General features: G+C 35.8%; 1 protein-coding gene across 7 annotated transcripts in view; it reads right to left on the reverse strand.

Annotated features, from left to right (window-relative positions):
* LOC138704910 (uncharacterized) overlaps window positions 1-13,141 on the reverse strand; it is a 148,043-nt gene that overhangs the window by 40,916 nt on the left and 93,986 nt on the right. For 6 of the 7 annotated variants that reach the window (XM_069833311.1, XM_069833309.1, XM_069833310.1 and 3 more), the window contains one exon: window positions 7,177-7,314. The exons of the other annotated variant lie outside the window; for it this stretch is intronic. In XM_069833311.1, the coding sequence (XP_069689412.1) occupies window positions 7,177-7,314 (138 nt within the window). The remainder of the gene's footprint in view (window positions 1-7,176; window positions 7,315-13,141) is intronic. 7 annotated transcript variants of the gene reach the window in all.

Consider the following 13,141-nt stretch of genomic DNA (forward strand, 5'->3'; position numbering starts at 1 on the left):
TGTCTGGTAGAGTTCCCGGGTAGCTCAGTTGGTAGAGTGTTGGTACGTTTAACCAAAGGTCCCGGGTTCGATACCCAGCCCCGGAACAATTTTTCCCTCGAAATTATTCAAATCAACTTTACAGGGAGTTATACCTGAAATCTTGATTTGCACAAGTGCACTTGTTCTTTGTAGTAATCGCGCGAAGTAGCTAGATGGCAGGAAAAGAACTACCGTATTTTAAATTTCAGTTTTCAATTTTCATAGGTTTGTAGCATTATTGGTGTGCCAAAAGCTAGAAACGGAATTCACATGTTTATTTTCTACTTCCTCAAAGCATGTCTGGTGCTCTTGCTCGCATTGTGTTTTTAATGAAGTTGTAGTGATTAAATCTGTGTTGTATCATGTTTTGTTCTTGCCATCATGAGCTGATGAAGTGGCTGACGAAGAGAACATTTTCAAAAGAGACAGATAAACCAGATGGTAAGAAGCAGTGTACTGATAACTTAAACAGCAACTGTGCTCACGTTATTGAAAATTAGTGTTGAACTAGTGTGGATAATAATGAATGTAATGAGAATTTTGTATGCATATAGAATTTTAGTTGGGTGGCCGGTGAGGGAAAAGACTTTTGGGGAGACTGAGACGTAGATGGGAGAATAATATAAAAATGGATTTGAGGAAGGTGGGATATGATGGTAGAGATTGGATTAATCTTGCTCAGGACAGGGACCGATGGCGGGCTTATGTGAGGATGGCAATGAACCTCCGGGTTCCTTTAAAGTCATTTGTAAGTAAGTAATGAGAATTTGGTTACTTATTTACTTACTTATAGCTTTTAAAGAACCCGGAGATTCATTGTCACCCTCACATAAGCCTGCCATCGGTCCCTATTCTGAGCCAGATTAACCCAGTCTCTACAATCATACCCCACCTCCCTCAAATCCTCCCATCTACGTCTCGGGTCCACACGCGTCTGGCCGCGAAACCAGGTGGCCCGGGTTCGAATCCCAGTTGGGGCAAGTTATCTGGTTGAGGTTTTTTGCGGGATTTTCCCTCAACCCAATACGAGCAAATGCTGGGTAACTTTCGGTGCTGGACCCCGGACTCATTTCACTGGTATTATCACCTTCATTTCATTCAGACGCTAAATAACCTAGATGTTGATACAGCATCATAAAATAACCCAATAAAATAAATAAATCTACATCTCGGCCTCCCCAAAGGCTTTTACTCTCTGGCCTCCCAACTAATACTCTACATGCATTTTTGGATTCGCCCATACAATGAGAATTTGGTATCATACGAAACTTGAACTTCTCCTGATAGTTGGAATGAAGAACAATACAGGTATTTCACTTATGAAAATTCATGGCTAGAAGTAAATAACAAATTGCTAGGGCGTTCTGTTTGCCATGAAATCAGTACAGTTGGTATGGGGACACAGGAAGATACAGGGATTAAATTTGCGGGAATACAATGTAAGGTTAGCCAGGAGTGGTGACAAGAAAAAAAAGGAAAATAGTTTAGGAAAAAAATTCATAAACATAAGACAACAGTTTCCCATAAAGCTCCTGAATCAATTAAAACTGAAGGCAACAAACAACTTGAGAAAACAATTGACAATATGAATGCTAAATATTTAGAAATGAATATCGGGATTTTAAGGCTTTGTAGTATTTATTACATTTAACGTACAATTATAAAATATAATACACCAAATGCAACTCAAACATTTTTGTTACAAGTACTCAATGTGAGCACCATTCGTCACACGGCACACATCGAGTCGATAAGCGAGTTCTTCCCTAACCTTGGTCAGTGTGTCTGGAGTAATTATTCCAACAACTGCTTCAATCCTCTGTCTTAAGTCTGGTAGGTCAGTTGGTAGTAGAGGTACATCCACACGATCCTTTATGAATCCGCAAAGGTAAAAATCGCATGGCGTAAGATCTGGTGAACATGGAGGTCATGCAAAACGAGCTCTGTCATTCAGCCCCTTTCGGCCAATCCAGCGGTCGCACAGTGTGTAATTTAGCGAGTCTAGCCGGCCAAAAATCATTTCTCGAAAACTAATCGCTCAATTTTCATAAAATTTAGTATGTACCTTCAATTACTGAAGTTGATAAGTTTTTAATAATGAAAATGAAAATAGCAACTATTTTTACTGAAAATAAAAATAGTAATGTTGTAAAAAAAATTCGATTCAAGTGGAAAAAATAAATTAATGTTCATAATGTGGAATTAATGTTCATAATGTGGAATACACTTAAAATTGAAAGCGTAAGGCGAAGGAATATTGCTACATATCTTACTCCTTCGGATGTCAGATGCATCCCCATTAGAATCAGTATCCTCACTGCTAGTCTCTCCTTTGACAGCACCGACTAATGGAGGCTCGGAGACAACTGCAGCACTACTATTGAAATCAACTGCAATTTCCTCTTCTTAATTTCTTTAAGCTGGTGATGTAAGGGTCCAAAGAAATAAGTAACCTGAATAAAAGATAGGTATTTGTGTCTTTCTTGATGTTTTTCTTGAGAAGACTTCTCTGAAAAGTCTAATATAGTATTTGTTCCTCATTTCCTGGGCTTCCTCAGATAGTTTGCCAGTAAGTATAATAGTGTCCTGTGACCTTCTGTCCATGAGCCAAGAGTTTGTGAATGATTGTAGGCATATAATACTATTTGTGCAAGCATAAATATAATTCCCTTGTCTCCCTTGCTTACATGTCAAGTGCCCGTTCATCAGTATTGCAAAACCGCATGAAAAAGGTTTCTGATATATTATGTGTAAACGACTTATTAGATTTCCATCTATTCCCATAATATATGCGAAAGTGGAAACCTCCCTGAAAAATATTCTTGCGGTATTTGCATCGTTTTTATTGCAACTGCTTTGTTTTATCATGTCAACAACATGTCATGTCAACATGCCTGAACCTATCCTATCTTCAATGTTTCGCAATAAGTAAAACGGTGGATCTAAATTAACTGTTACAAGATTTTGTATTTCCCTTAATTCTTTATATTGATTTGAGGTCAACTGTAGATCAGTAATCAAAGCGAGATCCTTGTTAGCTGATAATTGTTGGTCGTTCCTCAAAATCAATTTTTACGATTTTTTTTTTCCATTTTGTCGCACGTTGAAGTAATGCAAGTGAAAGCTCTCCTACAATATTGGCCCCATCTCTTTTCCTAGAAGTTCTGAAATTCATATGGGCAACAGAAAGCTTTTCTTCTGGCGATCTTTCTTTAAAATGTGGACTAGCTTTTTTTCCATTTTAATCTTTCGCCAAGTCTCCAAAAAGTTTACGTGGACGTCTCGAATGCTTGTACTGGCAGAATCAAATTGGAATTGTTTTGTAGTAGGCGGCAAAGTATTACATATTTTATTTTCAGACTTTGCATCTTGGTTGAAACATAACACATTATATTTTAAGACATTTTTCTCATTTCTGTTGTATTTTTCCCACCGTAATCGAATTTTCGAGCATAGAAATTTAATTCATTTTTTTAATGACTGTAAAAGGTCTTCAGAGCAGTGGCGTGTGGTGATAAATAATCCTTGTGGTGCACAAATATTTATTATGATTATCATATTATTATTATAATTATTATTATTATTATTATTATTATTATTATTATTATTATTATTATAGGTTCTAACTACTACATAACTATTAACATTTGTTATGTAAGTATAAATTTACATAATTTTGTTAGTCATGAAATTGCAGTTAATCAGTTTCCTATGTAGGTCCAGTAATAGCAAAGTAAAGCGTTTAATTTTATTGCAGCACACCGTAAATAATATACGTGTGTTGTCTCATCAGCCTTAACTGCTAAAAAGTCAGCAGCTTTCTTTATTTCTTTGAAATATCATGGCATACATCAAAATGGCTTGAAGGACTTAGTTCTGTATAGTGTTTGATGTGCTCTTAAACACTGTCCCTCTTTCCAAATGTTCCTTAAGAGTGCGTCTAATTCAGAACTGAAATTGATGAGGCCAAGAAAAATACTCGCGTTTAAAGATGAGTTTCCGTCTTCGTGATCTCTTAAAGCCAACTCAAAAGCTCCACAAAAACCCCACGCACATATCTGTTCTTAGTAACTTTATCATTGTGAAGTTCAACAATCCAATTGAATCCAATTGTGTCTGTATGTTTGTTTGACCCAACACTGCTAATTTAACATTATTGTTGATGTGTGCAGCTGAAGAATCGTGTTTTTTAATTCTTTCATTCATGTGCTACAAATCAATCATATCTGCAGAACGATAATCAAAATTATGTAGTTACTACGCAAGTCCTAAATTCAAACAGAAAAATAGATAAAATTCATAAAACGTACTTATTTTTGTCAATAAATGTTCGCTGTCGAACAATAGGCAAGGAAAATAAAATACAGCGTCTTTTCTATTGGAGCCGCGTATTGCATTTTTCGTAAGTCCGACTGTTGAATTTTCTTGTCACTTCTCTGTTACTGTTCTTCGTCACATAATTTTAATTCATGTGTTGGTCTACCCATGTTCTTTATTTTGATCTTTTCGTGTAAAGGTCTTATAGAAAATTACACATTTAAAAGATTTTGCACACTATTCATTTTAACATTTATGATGGAACGAGCTTGAGAACACATCTGAAAGTGCTCCTAACCCCTGCTTCGCACACTGTACTGGCTCCCTACCATGCTCCAAAGCCTGCCAGTGAAACACTACTACTGCGCATGCTTGAATGGAACAGTGTGCCGCAAGTGTCGAGCGGTAAACGTAAGTCCCAGGCGTCAACAAGACCAGTACACGTGCAGTGTTATTTTTACATAGTATTATAATAAAGAATTATGTCGCTCACATAGTCTACTGCAGCTCATTGATATAAATTTAAAAACATGCGTTATTTGAAGAGGTGGTGCACTGCTCCTGTGCTCCTTAAGAGAAATCGCCACTGCTTCAGAGTAATCTTTGAGATCAAAATGTTCAATTATATTTGAGAATTTCACTTTTCTCTCGCTCTTGTTACACATTTGGAAAACAGCTCTCCGGATTACGGAGCGCATGGTGTCTGAAAATAATTAGTAGCTACTCTGTCTGCACCTGTTTGCAGAAAAAAATCACGACGTCGTATTCAGAAAAGTATAATGAATATCTCTACAAAATTTTATCGAGGTGATAGAGGGCTACACCTTTTAAAAGTCAATTCGAAATATATAATAAGGTAAAACTCAAACTCTTTGCACATGTTTATCCAGACACTTATTCTAGACAATAAGATAATAATTTTTGTCACGAAAATTAGCTTATATGTAAGTACATACCTTCTTATAATATATCCACACTCTGCATTAGAAAAAAATACTGCATTAACTTTACCACTTTGCACCATCCAAACACATACTCCGCGCCCGCCTGTGCAGCGCAAATGATCTTACCGGAGACATGCAACTTTCGCTCTGTTGTGAGGGTCCCCTACCAGATGTAAGCATCTGTATACACTTGGATAGTATACTTTGGAGTGTTATAAACACGTCTATATAAGAATTTAGCATTAAAGATAGGGTGTGAAAATTGATTTTTGGCCGGCTATCTGCTTGAAATTACACACTGTGGGTCGGGTACAACGTCGTTTAACCAATCGCGTACTTCCATATGCGTAATCCTTAAAATTGTCCACACAGACGTCGCTGGAATTGCTAATTCACGACTAGCCTTCCAAACATAATTCTTGGGGCTACGCGTGAAAAAATCTCTCACTCGTTCAACGCACAGGCAGAGGAAACAATGCATGCGCGTAAAAAACTGTTTGAGTTGCTCTTTCATTTCATGTATTATTTATAATTGTACGTTGAATGTAATAAATACTACAAAGCCTTAAAACCCCGATATTCATTTTGAAACACCAGGTATTGGTATAATACAAGTGTGTGTGAAACAGAGCTATAAATAATTGATTATGGATTAATAAAACTAATTTTAGCATACTTACTTACTTACTGGCTTTTAAGGAATCCGGAGGTTCATTGCCACCCTCACATAAGCCCGCCATTGGTCCCTATCCTGAGCAAGATTAATCCATTCTCTATCATCATATCCCACCTCACTCAAATCCATTTTAATATTATCTTCCCATCTATGTCTCGGCCGCCCTAAAGGTCTTTTTCCCTCCGGCCTCCCAACTAACACTCTATATGCATTTCTGGATTCGCCCATACGTGCTACATGGCCTGCCCATCTCAAACGTCTGAATTTAATGTTCCTAATTACGTCAGGTGAAGAATACAATGCGTGCAGTTCTGTGTTGTGTAACTTTCTCCATTCTCTTGTAACGTCATCCCTCTTAGCCCCAAATATTTTCCTGAGTGCCTTATTCTCAAACACCCTTAACCTATGTTCCTCAAAGTGAGAGTCCACGTTTCACAACCATAAAGAACAACTGGTAATATAACTGTTTTATAAATTCTAACTTTCAGATTTTTTGACAGCAGACTGGATGATAAAAGCTTTTCAACCGAATAATAACAACAGGCATTTCCCATATTTATTCTGTGTTTAATTTCCTCCCAAGTATCATTTATATATTTGTTACTGTTGCTCCAAGATATTTGAACTTCTCTACCTCTACAAAAGATAAATTTCCAATTCTTATATTTCCATTTCGTACAATATTCTGGTCACGAGACATAATCATATACTTTGTCTTTTCGGGATATACTTCCAAACCTATCTCTTTACTTGCTTCCAGTAAAATTCCCGTATTTTCCCTAATCGTTTGTGGATTTTCTCCTAACATATTCACGTCATCCGCATAGACAAGCAGCTGATATAACCCATTCAATTCCAAACCTTCTCTGTTATCCTGAACTTTCCTAATGGCATACTCTAGAGCAAAGTTAAAAAGTAAAGGTGATAGTGCATAGAGGTGAAAAAATCTATGTATCATGTTACAAAAATGAGTAGTTAATATGGTATATATAGTATTATCCATGATGGAATGTATAGGGTCCTAAAGAGGTGGTTTCAGTCTTGTTATAAATTCCAGAACTCAGTCAACCTCTATAAAACTGAGTACTAGATTTTTCACAGATCACGGTGAAGACTACATCACCTTTTCTTAATGTCGAGTTCAACAAATCATAAAAGCTCTACCTTTCTGCCTCCTGTATACACGGACATGTCTATCTTTTGAATATACGTAATTACCAATTTCATTATCAGCTGCATTCTCCCTTCTACTTTTCACTGACATCTGTGGAATTTTTTTAGGTGACATCTTCTTCTGTTTTTCAGTAACACTATCATAGTCCTCCATTGTTTCACTGCCACTGCGTGGAATGGGACCTTTCATCATGTGTAAAAAAAATGGAGAAAAAAAAAGAATAACTTAATATAATGTGTTTCATATTCTTCGTGACTACACCGATCAGAGTATTTATATAAAGTTCAGTGCAGCCAATGGCTCATGCACTAAGCATCTATATGACTGTGGGGTGAAGTATACATATAATAGCCAGTGTTGTAAGTTTGCACTCGATGTTTATCAATAAAATTACAGTTAGATAAATGTGTTTCAATTCTCTCTTGAACACAAGGTATATATCTATGAATCACGGTGGGCATCAGATGGGAGCAATTCCGAAGTAGGTGAAGGAACTAAGATCTAAATCGAGGCTGACAAGAAGTAGAGTAATGAAAGTAGATGATAGTTCAGGAAGCAGTGTTGAAACAAAAGGGGAAAACAAGGTGAAAAAGCAGTATGACTTAAGGAAATGGTGTGGAGGGGAAATAAATCGTGAGAAAAGAAAACTAAGAACTAAATAAAGTAGCAATGTGGAAAAGTTAGCAGTGAAAAGTGCAAATAGTTAGAGATGTGAAGTGAGGAGAAATGTGCCATACACGAGGGGGGTCAAGAATTAGAAATATAGTATTTTTGGTATAATAATGGGTGAGAAGTGAATTAGTGGAATAATTGATGATGGACAATAAAAGACTAGTGGAAGAATTGCAATACTAAATTAATAAGTAATGACCTAAATGACTTGTACGAGAGGCGTTGTAAAATGGGGAGATGGCACTGTGTACTAATAATGTGAAGTACTGCCTCACCAAAAGGTATATTGCTTAAAGACAAATATGTTCATTCATTCATTCATATCTATGAACCACACATTCAAACAAATTCAGCATGTGAAATGCAAAGACCTTTTTTCTATGAAGTTCCCTGTTATGGACATTCCAAATAGTACTAAAATACATTGACCCGGAACAAAACTGAAAGTGGCAATTTAATTAAAAAACACACACACACACACAAAACGTTATATTTGTTTCAATTGAAATGGAAGTAGGTTATACAGAGAAACACTAAACTGATATTCTGAGAATCAGCATACAAACTTGCTCAGCACGTAAGGATATCCAAAATTTCTCCAAATGTAATCTTCATCTTACGATGTTGGATGACGTATATACATCCGTTGATGTGACATATTACATACAAAACTTCTCCATTTACGAAACTATTAAAGTTGAAGCCTATAAAATAACTGACTTACATAAACTTTGTTCCATTGATCCTGCCACAAAATTGAATTTTCCTACGTAACTACATCCGAAATCAGATTCATGACCGAAAAATCTATTCTTATCACATGTTCTTCCAACTTCATAGCAGGGTAAATTGGCAAGATAAAGGATACTAGATTTATAAGGAATTCTGCATCCTCCACAAAGCCCTACTTATGATTTTAAAAAATTAGAATCTTGTATTCTACTCCAGGTGAAAGAATAACAGAACTAATCTTTCATGAAGTAAATAGGCGTCAGTATAGAACTGAGCTTCTTCAACATGGAGATGCAGGGAATGTGAACATTCGAAAAGTTAAATCAAGTAGCCTACTAAGTAATTTTTCAGATCCAACATTGACTTTATCTGCAGCATGCACTGAACCTTAATCTACAGAATAATAGAAAAAAGCTCCTGAAACATAATGCATGGCAGACTAAAATCTGCAAGAACAAGAAATCAATCAACTACAGTTATAACAACGTTCAAGATCGTCATCCATTCCTTTGCATCTTCATTACAAAACCAATAAATGAATTCACATTTATTCTTAACCACAGAGAATTCTATAGGACATAACATTAACGACGTGAACCCATAGGAGGCTTTGCTAAAACTCTATCTTATTTTTTAATATGAAACTTCAGTTATATAAACTAAATTAATAACATACCTAATGGCAAATACAATTAAGTTCAACATACATCCCGGAAAATAGAAAATATCCTCATTTTCATAAAATGTGTCTTACCTGAATGGCCGAACAAGTTACAAAATCTCAGATTATTTTAATTATCCTGCAAATATACATCACGTTTTAGGTAAATCATTTTAATACAATTGAATAGTCTACGGTAAAATTAGTTGAATTTCCAGTAGGGATCAGTAACATTTTACTGCATTCTATTTAATTCATTCCCTTCATTCTAGGTAGTTACGTGATTGCAAAATATTCTGAACTGTAATGATTCTTACTTTCAATTCCTTTCCTGTTATACATGTTTTTCTACTTTTATGTTGTACACAATACAAATGTGAAAAAAAAAAAAATGTTTTCTCCTCACAAATGCCCAGGTTTTGTCAGACTAAACATGAAGCATAGGTCCGGAACATGAATAATGTCTCTGATTTTTTTTAACAAATGAATAATTTGAATTTTGTATTCATCCATATCAAATATGGAATATGGAGCAGTAGGTTAGGATCCGTACAGACAAAACCAAATCGATTCAATAGAAAAGGTCCAACGCAGGGCTGCAAAATATGTCAAAATGGGAAGGGGGCAGGATGAAGAAGCAGTAAAAGACCTAAGGTGAGAAATTCTCAAATCAAGGCAACGAAAAACCAGACTGACCTCATTGTTTAAGGTACAAATGGGACACAAAGCATGGACCGACATCAATGCTAGATTAGTGACACCATCATACTTAGGCAGGGCTGATCATATTAGGAAGTTTAAATACAGAAAACAAAGAACAGACGTGGCAAAATTTTCCTTTGTTAACAGCACAATAGTAGAATGGAACAGCTTACCTGCGGCAATCTTTCAGGGTGGTCCTCTCAAAATCAACACATTTAAGGAAAGGTTGAGAAGATTAGTTTGAAAATATAATTATAGGTGCAGTGTAATTATCTAAGTTGTGTCATGTAATTAATTAAGTTGATATGTAATTAATTCAGGTGATATGTAATTACTTAAGTTGGTAATAGTTGGGTTTAATAGAAATACTTATAGATTAGGTATACTTTCGTTTATTGTACGTGCTATTATAGCATAGTTTTTATTTATAGTCCTAGAATTATTACATCTATTTAATTATAGTTAGAATTAAATTTAGTTTATTTAATTTTTTTATTACTCTAATTACTGTAAATTTTATGAATATAATTCTTGTAATGTTATTGTATATTATATATCACTGCCACCAGGTGTATATCCAATTGTAGTATTATGAGATAAAATTTTGAACACTGGTTCTTAAAAGTAGGAGAAAACATAATTTATAATTGCATATAAATCGACATAGTAGTTTTGGAATAATTCAGATGTAAATTATGCTAATTAATTATACATAATCAATTTGATAGGTACACTTTTCAAAGAATGTATTAAGCCTAGAGACTTGAAACTTTGGAGGCCTAGTAATAATGCTTTTGGCTATAATTTACTACCTCTGCTAGAATGCTGACTTATTTCTAACATTATTTAAATCAATTTCATTTTTTATAATTAATTTACATAGAAAAACAATCAATCCTGTGTGACTGGTAATGGAACTAATAATGTTAGAACAGTAATTGTGGTAGCAAACAGTTACTAATACAATAATAAAGCACTGTTCCAAATTTCAGACTGATAGCTGCAATAGTTTTTTAGAAAAGTGTACCTAAAGTATAAAAAATGTAGTTTTGAGAAAACAGTGGATAAAGTTCAAACTTACAATTACTGTAGTTTCAATGCATCCCTGGATTGTAATCATCTTCCTTCTCCTTTTCTTCCTCTTCTCGTCTTCTTTTCTGGTTCCTCTTTGCAGTCCTATGCTCTTTTGACTGGGTTTGCATCGCTTTCTCAGCTTCTTTTACTCTTCGGACATCGATGGCACATAGCGCACGTTCCATATTCAATCCTGGTTTTATGCCCATCAACTCCAGAACTTTCTTTCTGCTGCTACTGCCATCATTGAAAGTGATAACAGCATCCAGGACACCAGTCTTGAGGACATTCAGGCCCACAAACACTGTCTTTGGCAATCTTTCCCATATGCAGTTGTTGAAACTTTCATTGGGGTTTTGGGTGCAGCCGTGTGTACATTTCTATAACAGCTTCTTGTCAGCAAGATCTCTGAATATTGGCTTTACCTTCAACATGACAGCTTCTGGTAGGGAATGTCTGTGATCATATACTTTATTTTGAGCTTGTGCCTTATTATAACCGCACCACGAATCCAGACCTTTGGGACAGAGTTGATGGTATGGTTTCTCGTTGGTTGAAATTTTATGGAAGTATGTAGCCCATACACTCTTCCTCATTTCTTCCACATTCCCTGTGTTCCTTCTAATGGCTAAGCCATAGTAGGTCTGAAAGAGATCAATTTCTGTATTGGTCAAACGACCCGCTCCAGCGAGTGTCTTGCCATCATCTAGTTTTATCCCCTTTAGCTCCTTCTTGAGTCTTCCCAGTCGTGCTCCCATTCTCTTGTGAACGTGGCCTATGCATTCAAGTTTTTCAATTTCTACCCCCTCCCCATAGGGTTTGTCTTCTTGTACCTTTTTGAAACCCTTGCTGTCACCATCACCAAGATATTGCACATACCGAATATTCAGAGAATCCTCAGACTGCCTAAAAATGTTCACTGCACCTTGCACCTCCATTCCTCCACTATAACCTTTATAGTTTTTTGTACATTTATGTACAGTTCCCTTTCCCTGTGAACATGTCTGACAATATTTAGTCAATATTTCCACTGCCAACACCTTGCCCGTGAGTAATGATGTTGCAGTGACAACACCATTTAGTGACGTATGCCCCCGCTTTTGCCAACTGCCATCGAAAGCCCCACATATGTCTCTGTTGTTACCATTCAACTCCACAGTTTCCATTGCAGCTTTTCTCATTGAGGCTTCTGCAATTTCAGAGAGGGATTCATTTATAAAGAAAACTTCTCTGTCAAACCTAGCAGGTGGAGGAGGAAGATTCATAATAGCACAAAATGTTTGTGCAGCGTGTCTGCCCTTACCAATGCTTCGCATACCATACACAAGTCTTGTATTTACATTGTACAGCCTATTTCTGTTCATTGCAGATGTCATTGTGGGCTTTACACTTTCACAATTACTGCAATGTAAATTTATTTTTGTTGCCAATCCCTTCCTGGAACTAATGTTTTCAAACATTTCCACACAGTCTTCACTATTGCAGTATTTGCATTTCACATGCTGTTTTATGAAGTCAGATAGTATACCTAAATCTATAATAATATTATTATTACTAGATGATGACACATTTTGACCTTCAGTACCTGTTATATTCTCATTCTCCAAATAAACAAGTTTTTTCTTGGATGAGCTAGGTGTAGGTTCATTGTTTTTCTCTGCCCTAACCTCAATGCTGGGGGTACAACTAACACTGTTTGTATTTGTATATTGATTGCCACGGAACTTACGTTTTTTCCCTTTATTAAAACTCTTTCTTCTAGGCATATTTACACAATAAGAGCACTATGAACTATATTCACAACACCACAAAATCACAATAAACAAAGCCACGTGCTAATTCACTCTCACAACTGTAACAAGCAAAGCACTGTTGGCTACTCTGTGCTAGAACAGAGTAGCCAACACAATTTTCGTCTTGTACATGTTTTCTTCTTCTTCTTACATGAATTCAAGGAGAAAATAATGATAGAAACAGCCTGCAGTCGAACGAACTACAGAAGTGGGCGTGACGCTAGCATGCATTTAAATACCCACGCACACTCAGCCATTTAAAGTCATAAAAAGACATTCAAAAAGGTCCTACCGCTAATAATGTATATATCAATCTGTTCAGAATTGAATACGGAATAATATTAAGTAAAAATCTAAAAATGCATATTTTGGTCA

This window comes from Periplaneta americana, chromosome 8, assembly GCF_040183065.1.
Source record: "Periplaneta americana isolate PAMFEO1 chromosome 8, P.americana_PAMFEO1_priV1, whole genome shotgun sequence".
NCBI lineage: Eukaryota > Metazoa > Arthropoda > Insecta > Blattodea > Blattidae > Periplaneta > Periplaneta americana.